Source organism: Tasmannia lanceolata, unplaced genomic scaffold (genome assembly GCF_043159265.1).
Source record: "Tasmannia lanceolata isolate RefF3 unplaced genomic scaffold, GAP_Taslan_0.1 ptg000211l, whole genome shotgun sequence".
Classification (NCBI taxonomy): domain Eukaryota; kingdom Viridiplantae; phylum Streptophyta; class Magnoliopsida; order Canellales; family Winteraceae; genus Tasmannia; species Tasmannia lanceolata.
Window position 1 is genome coordinate 8,011 of NW_027518887.1, and position 12,416 is coordinate 20,426.

At 38.1% G+C, this 12,416-nt stretch overlaps 2 protein-coding genes across 2 annotated transcripts; both read left to right on the plus strand.

The window, feature by feature from the left end:
• The first annotated feature begins 4,707 nt into the window (after positions 1–4,707).
• On the plus strand, positions 4,708–6,320 carry LOC143867223 (citrate-binding protein-like). The gene is made up of 2 exons (XM_077376070.1): positions 4,708–4,974; positions 5,937–6,320. The coding sequence occupies exons 1-2, from the start codon at positions 4,708–4,710 to the stop codon at positions 6,318–6,320; spliced, it is 651 nt and encodes a 216-aa protein (XP_077232185.1).
• An 841-nt stretch (positions 6,321–7,161) lies between these two features.
• LOC143867224 (citrate-binding protein-like) lies at positions 7,162–12,215 on the plus strand. Its single transcript, XM_077376071.1, has 3 exons — positions 7,162–7,431; positions 8,549–8,815; positions 12,060–12,215. Exons 1-3 carry the CDS (start codon positions 7,162–7,164, stop codon positions 12,213–12,215), a joined length of 693 nt encoding a protein of 230 aa, XP_077232186.1.
• The last annotated feature ends 201 nt before the right edge of the window (positions 12,216–12,416 follow it).

Here is a 12,416-nt window from a genome sequence, read left to right on the forward strand (position 1 = left end):
TAGGTATTCTCATAGATATTCACCACAATGTTGGTTGGTTAAAATAGGAAGAACATGGATACCAGCCGATTTTCAAAAGAAAAAAACATAATGTTTACTACCATTTTAATTACTGTACATAAAAGGATAAAAAAATAATTATAACAAATCAATTGTGAATTCCAAATGACCCTGAATAATTAGTGTAGGGAATTTAACCGGGTAGAACTCGCCCCTTAAAGCTACCTGTTAGAGGGAGGGTGCCCATTTCCCATCACTTTTCTGATGTGGGACTATTTGCTTTTGCGTGGAACCCTAACAATCTCCCCCTCCACGCAGAAGCAATGTGGACAATCTCGCCCCTCCACGCGGCAGGAACGTGGGAACTACGAGATCTTCCCCGAGGGATTTTTCAGTCCTCGGAGGCATACCGAGGTTACCGAGGTCTTCCCCGAGGAATATTTCCATCCTCAGGGGCTAAACCGGGGTTACCACGTGCCCAGCTCTGATACCAGTTGTAGGGAATTTAACCGGGTAGAACTCGCCCCTAAAAGCTAGCTTTTGAGGGCGAGTTCTACCCGGGTTCCAACAAATGGTATCAGAGCTGGGGCGTGGTAACTCCCGGGAAGATCTCGGTAACCCCGTTATGCCTCCGAGGACGGAAAAATCCCTCGGGGAAGATCTCGTAGTTTCCACGTTCCTATTGCGTGGAGGGGCGAGATTGTCCACGGTGCTTCCACGTGGAGGGTAGATTATTGGGGGGTTCCACGTGAAAGCAAAATAATCCCACATCGGAAAAGTGTGACAATGTGGATGGGCTTATAAGGGAATGGGTTCCCTTCCCTTAATAGCTAGCTTTTGACGGCGAGTTCTACCCGGGTCCCAACAATTAGGATTTGTCCTATTTCTTGGATAAAATGTGAATTTTCATAATTTAGAACCAGGAATTAAAAACCTAGATAAGTTGCCGATTTCTTATTTATTATTTGTAAATCTCACGAGATTAATTTAAAACCAGGAATTTGAAAACTTTATAAGTTGCCGATTTCTTATATATTAGTTGTAAATCTCACGAGAAATTCAAATTTATTGAATAAACACTCAAGTGAAAAGGGAACTCACATCCTAATCCAGAAAACACATACACTTAGAGAAATAAGTACACACACAAACGCACATGTTGTTAAATAAAACACACATCCATTTTTTTTTCAAAAATTTCAAAACGACTTTCTAATCATTTTCAAAAATCCGAGAATCTGGTTTACAACTTCTAACTACTTGCAAAATTTGAATCCCTCTATCATTCATTCTACTAATTGGTCTCCCAGGGCTATGACTATTCTTCGGGCGTTTGGCAATTCGAAGGATATGGTTATGTTCCGAATGGGACATCAGGCGTGTGTATCATGCAACTCTTTCGTGCAAAGAACGCCAACACAACACTGATGATACGAGTATATGATGGTAAACTCATGTACTACAGAAGGGAGATTCTGGTTCCTTATATCTATGATGAATGGTTCCGCTTAAATGTTATCCATGATGTTGGGGCCGGAAAAGTTTCAATTTTTATCAATGGAATCTTAAAACTAGAGTTCAATGATAGTGGGGGGACATTTCACTACTTCAAGTGTGGTGTTTATGCACAAGGTGACGATTCCTACTACATGGAGTCTCGTTGGAAGGGAATCAAGGTACTTAAAAAATGTGATTAATTTATAAATGGGATTCACCCATGAATGTGACTTTTTTAATTTAAGTATTGTGGGGTGGTTACAACTGTGTATGGTTTTGTCCTGTAAGTGTAATAAATGGTGTTTTTTTTAAATGGTATGAAGGATTTATATTGTTATCTTTCTAAGGGCCCATCTTTTAACTGAGGCCATATTGGCAACCATGAAAAATTATTCCATGGAATATTCTAGGGCCCAACTATGTGAGAGGGTGTGAGAAGGAAGGAGGTGGAAAATGCTAGAAAAGTGTCAAGTGTGTGAAAATAAAATTTCCTATATATTTTAGATAGAATAGATATTAACACTATTAGAAACATCACGACTACATTATTAGCTAGTCTATATGCATGAGCACTTTTTTTGGTGATTATAAAATCTTAAATTTTAAAACCATGCTCTTAACTTTCCATTCTATAAAATATAAACAATTGGGGGATTGTCGTTTTATTTTGATAGAGCGAAGTAAACAAATGGACGTGAAGGAAATGCCAAGAGGAGCAGTTATAATTAAGCCAAAATTTAGCGACAATTATGACCTTTACTTACTCAAACATCCAAAACTTTTAGGAAGCAAACAAGGTTTGAAACTGTATATACGTTGGCTTAATGTCTGGCCATGTCATTTTAAAATGACCAATCAACTACACGAGAATGCACGGGCCCCATCCTCGTGACATCTGGTCAACGGTCTGGCCCTCTGTTTATAGTGGGCCCACATTCAACACCACGGCCACGGCCATGACCACGACCCAAATTTATTCCCGGTGTAGTAACATGGAAGAACGATCGAGCTTTCATCTCCAACCTTAATTCATGGCTGAAAAGGAGGCCGTGAAGATCTTCACAAGGACAAGTTATTGGCGTGAGTAGTCATCATGCTAGTGAGGAGAAGGTTTAATACTCTTGACCAAGGCTAACCCATTACTTGAACTTAGCATTAGTCCAAACCATTATTACTTGGACTTAGCCATGTAAAGATAGTTATGGATAGATTGTCCTTGCATATGGTCTATAGTTCAGTAGAATCTGTATGACTAGAGCGCGAGATGGAGATGCCAACATCTTCTCCAAGGTTTCCCATATGGCCTTGGAGGAGGACAACCCAACAATTTGTGTGTGTGTGTGTGTGTGTGTGTGTGTGTGAGAGAGAGAGAGAGAGAGAGGAGATGAGCGTGTTGGGTTCCACGCAAAAGAAAAGATCCCAAATGGATGTGGATGAGCTTATAAGGACTTGGAAATCCTCCCCTTGACGGAGAAGCTAGACCTCAGTGAGCCCGGTGTTCCCTTGAGGACAGAGAAAAATCCCTCGGGAAAGATCTTGTAGTCCGCACATTGCTACTGTGTGGAGGGGGAGATTGTTGGGCCGAGGGCTTCACGCAAAAGCAAAGTTCCCACATTAGAAAAGTGAATGGATGTGGAGGGGCTTATAAGGACTTGGGCACCCTCTCCCTTAACGGTTAGCTTTTAAGGGCGAGTTCTCCCCTTAACAACTCTGACACCACTTCGTTGAAAATTGACAAACACAAAGAACACACTCAGTTTATGTGGTCGGCACAAAAGCTTACTTCGACGTTGTTCTTCTCCTTCCCTTCCTAGGTTGAAGAACTAGAGAGAATCACCTTGAAAAGAAACCGTCCAAATTTTCTTCCCTTGTCTTTTGGTCATGTGTTAGTCTTCTTTCAACAGGATTTCCAAAACTTCTACTTTGGCCTCCACGCAAAACACACATACTGTTGGGGCTCTCATAATGAATGCACCATAAATTTATAATCTCTTATATCTTATTGCTAGACCTGGAAGCGACATTGTTTCTACCTTGGTAATTTATAATCTCTTATTTCTAATACTTAATAAGGGAAAAATAGAAAGATCTAGTGATATAAGATATAAGAGAGCACCTTCTTAAAAAATGTTGTTGGAAGTACAAGTACTTTACAATACTATATGTAGGTACAACCAAGGTTTTAAGTTTTGACCAAAATCCGAAATTTCGAGTTTAGTTGAGACCAAAACCGAAATTGGGTAAACCTGAAAGGTCACAAAATTTCGATCGAAATTTCGTTTTCCCAAAAATTTCGTTCCTAAATTTAAGGAGAATCACCAAAAAATCTGGATTTTATTCTTTATTTAATATTTTCCCGAAATTTCAGCCTAAATTACGAAATTCTGTAATTTCGACCGAAATTTTGTATGGGATAAAATATTATTTTATCTTGTTTCGTTTGATTTCGTTTGAAATTTCTTGGTGAGGATCGAAACGCATTCCGAAACTGAAATTTGACACCTTGGGTACAACTAAGGTTTTAAATTTCTAACGAAATCCAAAATTTAGGGTTTCGGTGAGACCGAAACCGAAATTTGGTAAACCCGAAACATTACAAAATTTCGACTGAAATTTCATAATTTTGATCGAAATTTCAATTTCCCCGAAATTAAGGAGAAGCATCAAAAAATCTGGATTTTATTCTTTATTTAATATTTTCCCGAAATTTCAGTTTTCGGAATGGATGGGGGAGCAACCCCATATTTAACACATATGCCTTAGGATCCTCTGATAACATGTAAACTAAAGAATTGAGAAAATCTAACACGATGCCTTGGATGGGGGAGGAACCCCATATTTAAGTACAAAAATCACGAAGAGTACAAAAATAAAAAAGTTATAATATCACGAAGATGCTGTTACTATTATGTTTGTGACTTTGACACAAATTGAGTTGCTTAAGTTCTATCCGGGTTCTAAACATTATGGCCATTACCTCCTAACCATTCAAAAAAAGAAAAGAAAACATTATGGCCCTTTCACAACGATTATTTTGACAAGAGGAATTCATATATATTGCCGTCCCATTGTCCCATTACTCCAACCACTCCTATTCCTTGCTCTTCCAACCCATTTATAAATGACCCATTTTAACCTAGCATTGTACACATCCAAGCTCCAACTCCTTACACACTCTTGCAAGACTTGGAAAAAGAAGAAGAAGAAGAAATGGGTTATTCTTGCTTTGTCTTGGCAATTTTCTATATAGTCCTTCTCCACCTTTGCACCCAAAGAGCCAAAGGTGCAGATCCGACGGTCGGGTTCACCTCTCTCCCTCTCAACTCCTCTAACTTTGAGATCCAAAGACCTTACGACTTGCCCCAAAGTGCGCGATATAGCTTCATCAATGGAGTCCACAGGCTCTGGGTTTACTCTACTGATAAGCCTCACTCCCCCACTAGCAACACCAAACCACGAACTGAGATCCGAATAGTGGTAAACCATCTCTGAATCTCTGCATCTCTTCTATTTTTATATTTTTATATGTAAATAGCTTTATGTCAGATAATTTTATTTTTATTTTTCTTTGGTTATGTGGATAAGGTGATCATACATGTTACCATAATTATTATTGCACTAACTACAATCTATAAATATAACTTGTTTATGTTACTATAAACAAAACTTAGACAAGGTCGCCAAAATGATCCAAGGAGAGCTTAATTATAATAATTTTCTTGATCACCACATTCAAAAGGATATAAAAATCCTAACAAGGAATGATTAAGGGCCCATTTCACAACGCTTATCATTTTCTCTCTTTTAGAGCGGACGAAACTGCGGAAATGGGAGAATGAGAATCTCCATAAGCTACTCCACATCCCTTAAAAAAACCATATTTTTTACCGCTTTAAATGTGGAATACGGAGAAATTGATGTCTTTGGTAGTTTTTCCGAATGCCATCTACCCAATTATTTTGTTTTTGTATTATTAGCACCTAAAATATAAGATATCAACTACCGATTTTTTCTCCCATTGTTTATCTTTGTGAAACAACCAATTCTCCAAAAGCTTAAGCTGATATATAGAGTTGTATTATTTAATCATTTATACTTCAATACTTCCTCTCATGTGTGGCTCCTCTTTTTTGGGTTTGCGGTACATGTGAATCTTTTACTATCAGTTTTGAACCCAGACCTGCCGTGAGGCAGTGCTCTGATACCATGTGAAACAACCAATTACTCCAAAAGCTTACTGTTTGTTTTAGATTATGACAACAGATTGTGGACTCCCAACAGATTATTGAACCGATATTGTACTAAATTTGAGTCCCGTAATTGGCTGGGGACTCCACAATCGGTTGTCATAATCTAAAACAAACAGACACTTAAGCTGCAAGAGTTGGTGTTATTTAATCATTTTACTTCAAAATTCTTTGATAATTTGTTTGTAACAGGGCTATAATTATTCTTCCGGAGTGTGGCAATTCGAAGGGCACGGGTACGTGCCCAAAGGGACGTCTGGCGTGTGTATAATGCAACTCTTTGGTGCAAGTGGCCAAGCCACAACACTTGCCATGGTGGTAAATAATGGTACACTTTCATATTACCTGAACTCGGTCTTGGTTCCTCATATCTACGATCAATGGTTTCGCTTAAATGTCATCCATGATGTTGGTGCCGGAACAGTTAGGGTTTTCATTAATGGTGGTCTAAAATTAGAGGCGAATGATCATGGGGGGACCTCTCATTACTTCAAATGTGGTGTTTATTCACAAAGGACGCCTTCCTACTACATGGAATCTCGTTGGAAGGGAATCAAAGTCCTTAACAAAATGTGATTGAGATGAAGGGGAAAACAAATGAAAACATGCATATGAAACTTTGTGCTGTGTTGTATATACTTGGCTTCTTGTGGTTTAACTTGTTAATGAAATAAATGGGTAAAGTAGATATTTGTGAAAGAGAAAAGTGTTCCTGCGCAGCTGCCCAGGGAGTTACCTGGGCATTAGTGGCTTATAAAGCCTCCCATTGGTTTGTATATCAGGTCCACCTTCGCGGGTCCACAAAGAGTAACCAATGGGAGGCTTATAAGCCACTAATGCGCAATTAACTTCCTGCGCAGGAACACTTTTCTCTTTCGTTTCATACTTTTCTCTCTGTCAGCCATTACAAACTCATATAATTAATCTCCATCAAGCTCACATCCACAGCCTAGCTATTATAATTATAAAAAAATCTCTAGTTCTCCATAGCTATAAGCTTTTAGGGTTTGTGAAACAACCAATTGCTCCGAAAGCTTAACCAAAAATTTCACTTCCACTGCCACCGTTTCTTGTATTTGATTACATTTTTTTTTCACATACAAGACAAACTGACATAGTTTTTTTTTTTTTGAAAGACAAACTGACATAGGTGAAAGTCTTAATTTTAAAGAGTACGTGGAACAAAAAATTATAGTTCTTTGCCTTGGTGGACCAAATTGCACCAATAATTGACTAGGTTACCAAAATAAAATGTGATCATTCTCTTTGTCAGTTTGTAAATGAAGAACATGAACTTCTTGACAAGGAGAATTCACTAATTTGAACCCCTCTCTTCCACTTTTATCCTTCACTTTTCCTCCCCTTATACCATATCCATTTTCATCTATCTTCTCCTTTCTTCTTGAAGAACAAGGAGATGGGTTCTTCTCTCTTAGCAGTTTCAATCTTCACCATTTTCCTTTGCATCTACCACAAAGCCATTGGTTGGGCCCCGTCTGATCGGACGGAAGGATTTGTTTCCCTTCCACTCAACAGTTCTAACTTTCACATCCATAAACCTAGGAACTTGCCCGAAAACCAACGGTATAGATTCATTGATGGAATCCACTGGTTTTGGGTCTTCTCCACCGACAAGCCGCTCTCTCGCAACAGCAACACCAAGCCTCGCAGCGAGATTCGTATACGTGTACATATTCTCGGACTCTCCTAAGTTTCTTCATTTAATGTCAACTGACTTATGTTAAAGTATAATTGAAAACTTGCTTCTTGTTATTACACTTTGTAGCTATCAACATAGTTACAAAATTTTGTGAATAATTACAAGATTCGGGATTTCTAATGCCCCTTTTGAACTTTAAATGATCCTGAATAATTAAGATTTCTCTCTTTGTTTGCATGAAATGTGAATTTTCTTTGTAAAAAAACAGGCATTTTCCAAATAAGTTGTTGATTTCTCATCTATTATTTTTAGATTTCATGAGAAATTCAAAATTATGGAATAAACATTCAAGTGAAAAGGGAGCTCACATCCTAATCTACCCAACACATACACTTAACTATTCTCCTATGTGCTTTAATTTGTTGTCTCTTAATTAGAGAAATAATTGTGTGCATATATCAATCCACTAAAACAATTATTCAAGATGGAAAAATTAAATAGGTGATATCATTGCGTGGTTACTGCTACATATTAGGTATTGTCATAGATATTCACCACAATGTTGGTTGGTTAAAATAGGAAGAACATGGATACCAGCCGATTTTCAACAAGAAAAAAACATAATGTTTACTACCATTTTAATTATAACAAAATCAACTGTGAATTCCAAATGGCCCTGAATAATTAGGATTTGTCCTATTTCTTGGATAAAATGTGAATTTTCTTAATTTAAAACTAGGAATTAAAAAACTAGATAAGTTGCCGATTTCTTATTTATTATTTGTAAATCTTACGAGATTAATTTAAAACCAGGAATTTGAAAACTATATAAGTTGCCGATTTCTTATATATTAGTTGTAAATCTCACGAGAAATTCAAATTTATTGAATAAACACTCAAGTGAAAAGGGAACTCACATCCTAATCCAGCAAACACATACACTTAGAGAAATAAGTACACACACAAACGCACATGTTGTTAAATAAAACACACATCCATTTTTTTCAAAAAATTCTAGACCACTTTCTAATCATTTTCAAAAATCTTTTAACTTGCCCAATTATCCGCGAATCTGGGTTACATCTTCTAACTACTTGCAAAATTGGAATTCCTCTATCATTCATTCTACTAATTGGTCTCCCAGGGCTATGACTATTCTTCGGGCGTACGGCAATTCGAAGGATATGGTTATGTTCCAAATGGGACTTCAGGCGTGTGTATCATGCAACTCTTTGGTGCAAATCGCACCGCCACGACACTGATGATGCGAGTATATGATGGTAAACTCATGTACTACAGGAGGGAGGTCCCGGTTCCTTATATCTATGATGAATGGTTCCGCTTAAATGTTATCCATGATGTTGGCGCCAGAAAAGTTTCTGTTTTTATCAATGGAGTCTTAAAACTAGAGGTGAATGATAGTGGGGGGACATTTCACTACTTCAATGTGGTGTTATGCACAAGATAACGATTCCTACAACATGGAGTCTTAAAAAATGTGATTTATAAATGGGATGCACCCATGAGTGTGACTTTTTTAAGTATTGTGGGGTGGTTACAAATGTGTATGGTTTTGTCCGGTAAGTGTAATAAATGGTGTTCTTTTTTTCAATGGTATGAAGGATTTATATATTGTTATCTTTCTAAGGGCCCATCTTTTAACTGAGGCCATGTTGGCAACCATGAAAAATTATTCCATGGAATATTCGAGGGCCCAACTACGTGAGACGGTTTGAGAAGGAAGGAGGTGGAAAATGCTAGAAAAGTGTCAAGTGTGTGAAAATAAAATTTCCTATATATTTTAGAAAATTTCCTATATATTTTAGATAGAATAGATATTAACACTATTAGAAATATCACGACTACATTATTAGCTAGTCTATATGCATGAGCAATTCTAATTTTAATTTAATCACTAAATTCCAATCTCTTTCCCTACCCTAATGCACTTTTTTGTTGATTATAAAATCTTAAATTTTAAAACCATACTCTTAACTTTCCATTTTATAGAATCTAATCTAATCTAATCTAATCTAATCTAACTACTATATAAAGGCAAAATGATGGGTTAATGTGTTCCACCCTTTGCCGTTATTTCCGCTTGTGTCCCACTGCCATAATTCCAATTGTATCCCACATGTAAGGGCATTTGTGTCATTTGCCGTTATTTCCGCTTGTGTCTCACCTTTTGATCCATACGTCAGCATTACTCTTTTACCATTAACCCCTTTGCTGATGATATCTAACATCTGTCTCTATGAGAAATTATTTGAGCGTAAAATCGTAATCTACATACGAAAAATACCGACACGGGTACCTGTCTATGACAATTACGGGAAAAAACTACGAAGAAGAGGTAAAGACATATGACAATGACGAAAGAACTACTTTATATTACTCATGCAGGGCACTTACCAAATATTGATGGATTCCGGGCACCTGAAGAGGAACAACAATTATGGAAACCCCTATCAATTGGAGGGCTAGGATTAGCCTATATCGATTGGAGGGCTAGGATCAACCTATGGAAATGGTTTTATGGGCACAACCGATTGATGTTGTGTTCCATCACATGGACGGTTTAGATCAACCTATAACCCTCTATAGATCGAAGGGTTAGGATCAATGTATGAAAATTATTTTTGGGGCACAACCTATGTAGGAAGTGGCCCATCCAAAAGAAATTTCTTTTCTTTTTATCTGGGATTTACACGTCAGCATTACTCTTTTACCATTAACACCTTTGCTGATATCTAACATCTATCTCTATGAGAAATTATTTCAGGGTAAAATCGTAATCTACATACAAAAAGTACCAACACAGGGTACGGGCCACACCGTACAATTTAGTTGAGTAAGGAGTGCGATCATCAAAATACAGTGAGTAGTGCCATTATAAAATATGGTAGTGAGGACATTAGCACTATATATAATTTCAAACTGTCGTTGTTACTTGGATGTTCCCACGCAGGTCGGTTTCAACCCGAACCCGACGGGTTCAACCCGAATTTGGGTTGGGTCGGGTTAAGATTTTTCGCAAATCGGGTTGGGTTGGGTTGGGAAAAATCAACCCCAATTGGAAATCAGGTTGGGCTGTCGGGCAACCCGACCCGAAACCCGAATTTGGGTTCCATCTGAAGAAGTTCTGTATATTTGTGCTTTTCTTTTTTAAATTTGAAATAGTCTCCACAGTCCACAATGGACGGTTTGGATAATCCTATGGTGCGGGCCATACCGTACTTGAATAAAGTGAGGAGTCTGATCATCAAAATATAGTAGTGCGGATAATATTTCCCTTTGTTAATTGTTAGTCCCTATTTGGTTTGGATTTTGAGAACTGATTGTGAGTTAAAAACTGATTATTGATGACTCACTATTGGTTCTCAAAATCCAAAACAACCCGGCTTGAGTTGAGGTAGTCAACAATTGGTACCGTATCAAATCGGCTCAGCCCGACCCGACCCAACCTAACCCGAATTGGGTCGGGTTGCCACCCAAGTTGCACCCCTAACGATGACGAAAAAACTACTTCACCGTATTCACTATGTGCGGGTCAAATTACAGAAATGTTGATATTAAGAATGCAGGACACCTGTAAAAATATTGACGAATTCTGGGCACCTTAAGAGGAACAACAATCATGGAAACCTCTATAGATCAGAGGGCTAGGATCAGCCTATGGAAATGATTTTACGGGCACAACCTATTGATGTTGTGTTCCATCACATGGATGGTTTAGATCAACCTATGATGTGATCTGTACAATTTTAAATGGATAATTTTAAATGGATACACGTGCGTCGCGCGTGCATTTTTACTAGTATATATAATTGGGGGATTGTCGTTTTATTTTGATAGAGAGAAATAAACAAATCGACATGAAGGAAATGCCAAGGGGAGCAGTTATAATTAAGCCAAAATCAATCTTGCCTGTGACCCCAACTTAGCGACAATTATGACCTTTATTTACTCAAACATCCAAAACTTTTAGGAAGCAAACAAGGTTTGAAACTGTATATACGTTGGCTTAATGTCTGGCCATGTCATTTTAAAATGACCAATCAACTACACGAGAATGTGTGGGCCCCATCCGCGTGACATATGTTCAACGGTTTGGCCCTCTGTTTATAGTGGGCCCACATTCAAGGGCGACCCATGCGAAAGTAACATCGACGGGATTGTTTTAATTATTTGTTATGGGCCCAACAAATAACAAATCCTTTTTTATTCCATCATCCGTTTGTAACCCGTCATCATTAAATGGTTAGTATCCCCTAATGAGAACTGATTTCTTGGAAATAATTTTTTTTTTTTTTTTAGGCGCAAGCTGGGGTTAGGCAATGTGGACAATCTCGCCCCTCCACGCGGTAGGAACGTGGGAACTACGAGATCTTCCCTGAGGGATTTTTTTATCCTCAGGGGCTAAACCGGGGTTACCACGTGCCCGGCTCTGATACCAGTTGTAGGGAATTTAACCGGGTAGAACTCGCCCCTAAAAGCTAGCTTTTGAGGGTGAGTTCTACCCGGGTCCCAACAAATGGTATCCGAGCTGGGGCGTGGTAACTCCCGGTTTAGCCCCTGAGGATAAAATGTTATCCATAATGTTGGGGCCGGAAAAGTTTCAATTTTTATCAATGGGAATCTTAAAACTAGAGTTCAATGATAGTGGGGGGACATTTCACTACTTCAAGTGTGGTGTTTATGCACAAGGTGACGATTCCTACTACATGGAGTCTCGTTATCTTGTTATCTTTCAATGGTATGAAGGATTTATATATTGTTATCTTTCTAAGGGCCCATCTTTTAACTGAGGCCATGTTGGCAATCATGAAAAATTATTCCATGGAATATTCGAGGGCCCAACTACGTGAGAGGGTATGAGAAGGAAGGAGGTGGGAAAATGCTAGAAAAGTGTCAAGTGTGTGAAAATAAAATTTCCTATATATTTTAGATAGAATAGATATTAACACTATTAGAAACATCACGACTACATTATTAGCTAGTCTATATGC

Excerpts from the sequence above, each read along its gene's own strand:
- LOC143867223 (XM_077376070.1), top strand. The coding sequence starts at position 4,708 with ATGGGTTATTCTTGCTTTGTCTTGGCAATTTTCTATATAGTCCTTCTC. Across the intron at positions 4,975-5,936 it reads GAACTGAGATCCGAATAGTG|GGCTATAATTATTCTTCCGG; the intron begins GTAAACCATCTC and ends TGTTTGTAACAG.
- LOC143867224 (XM_077376071.1), top strand. The coding sequence starts at position 7,162 with ATGGGTTCTTCTCTCTTAGCAGTTTCAATCTTCACCATTTTCCTTTGC. Across the intron at positions 7,432-8,548 it reads GCAGCGAGATTCGTATACGT|GGCTATGACTATTCTTCGGG; the intron begins GTACATATTCTC and ends TTGGTCTCCCAG. Across the intron at positions 8,816-12,059 it reads ATGGAGTCTTAAAACTAGAG|TTCAATGATAGTGGGGGGAC; the intron begins GTGAATGATAGT and ends TTAAAACTAGAG.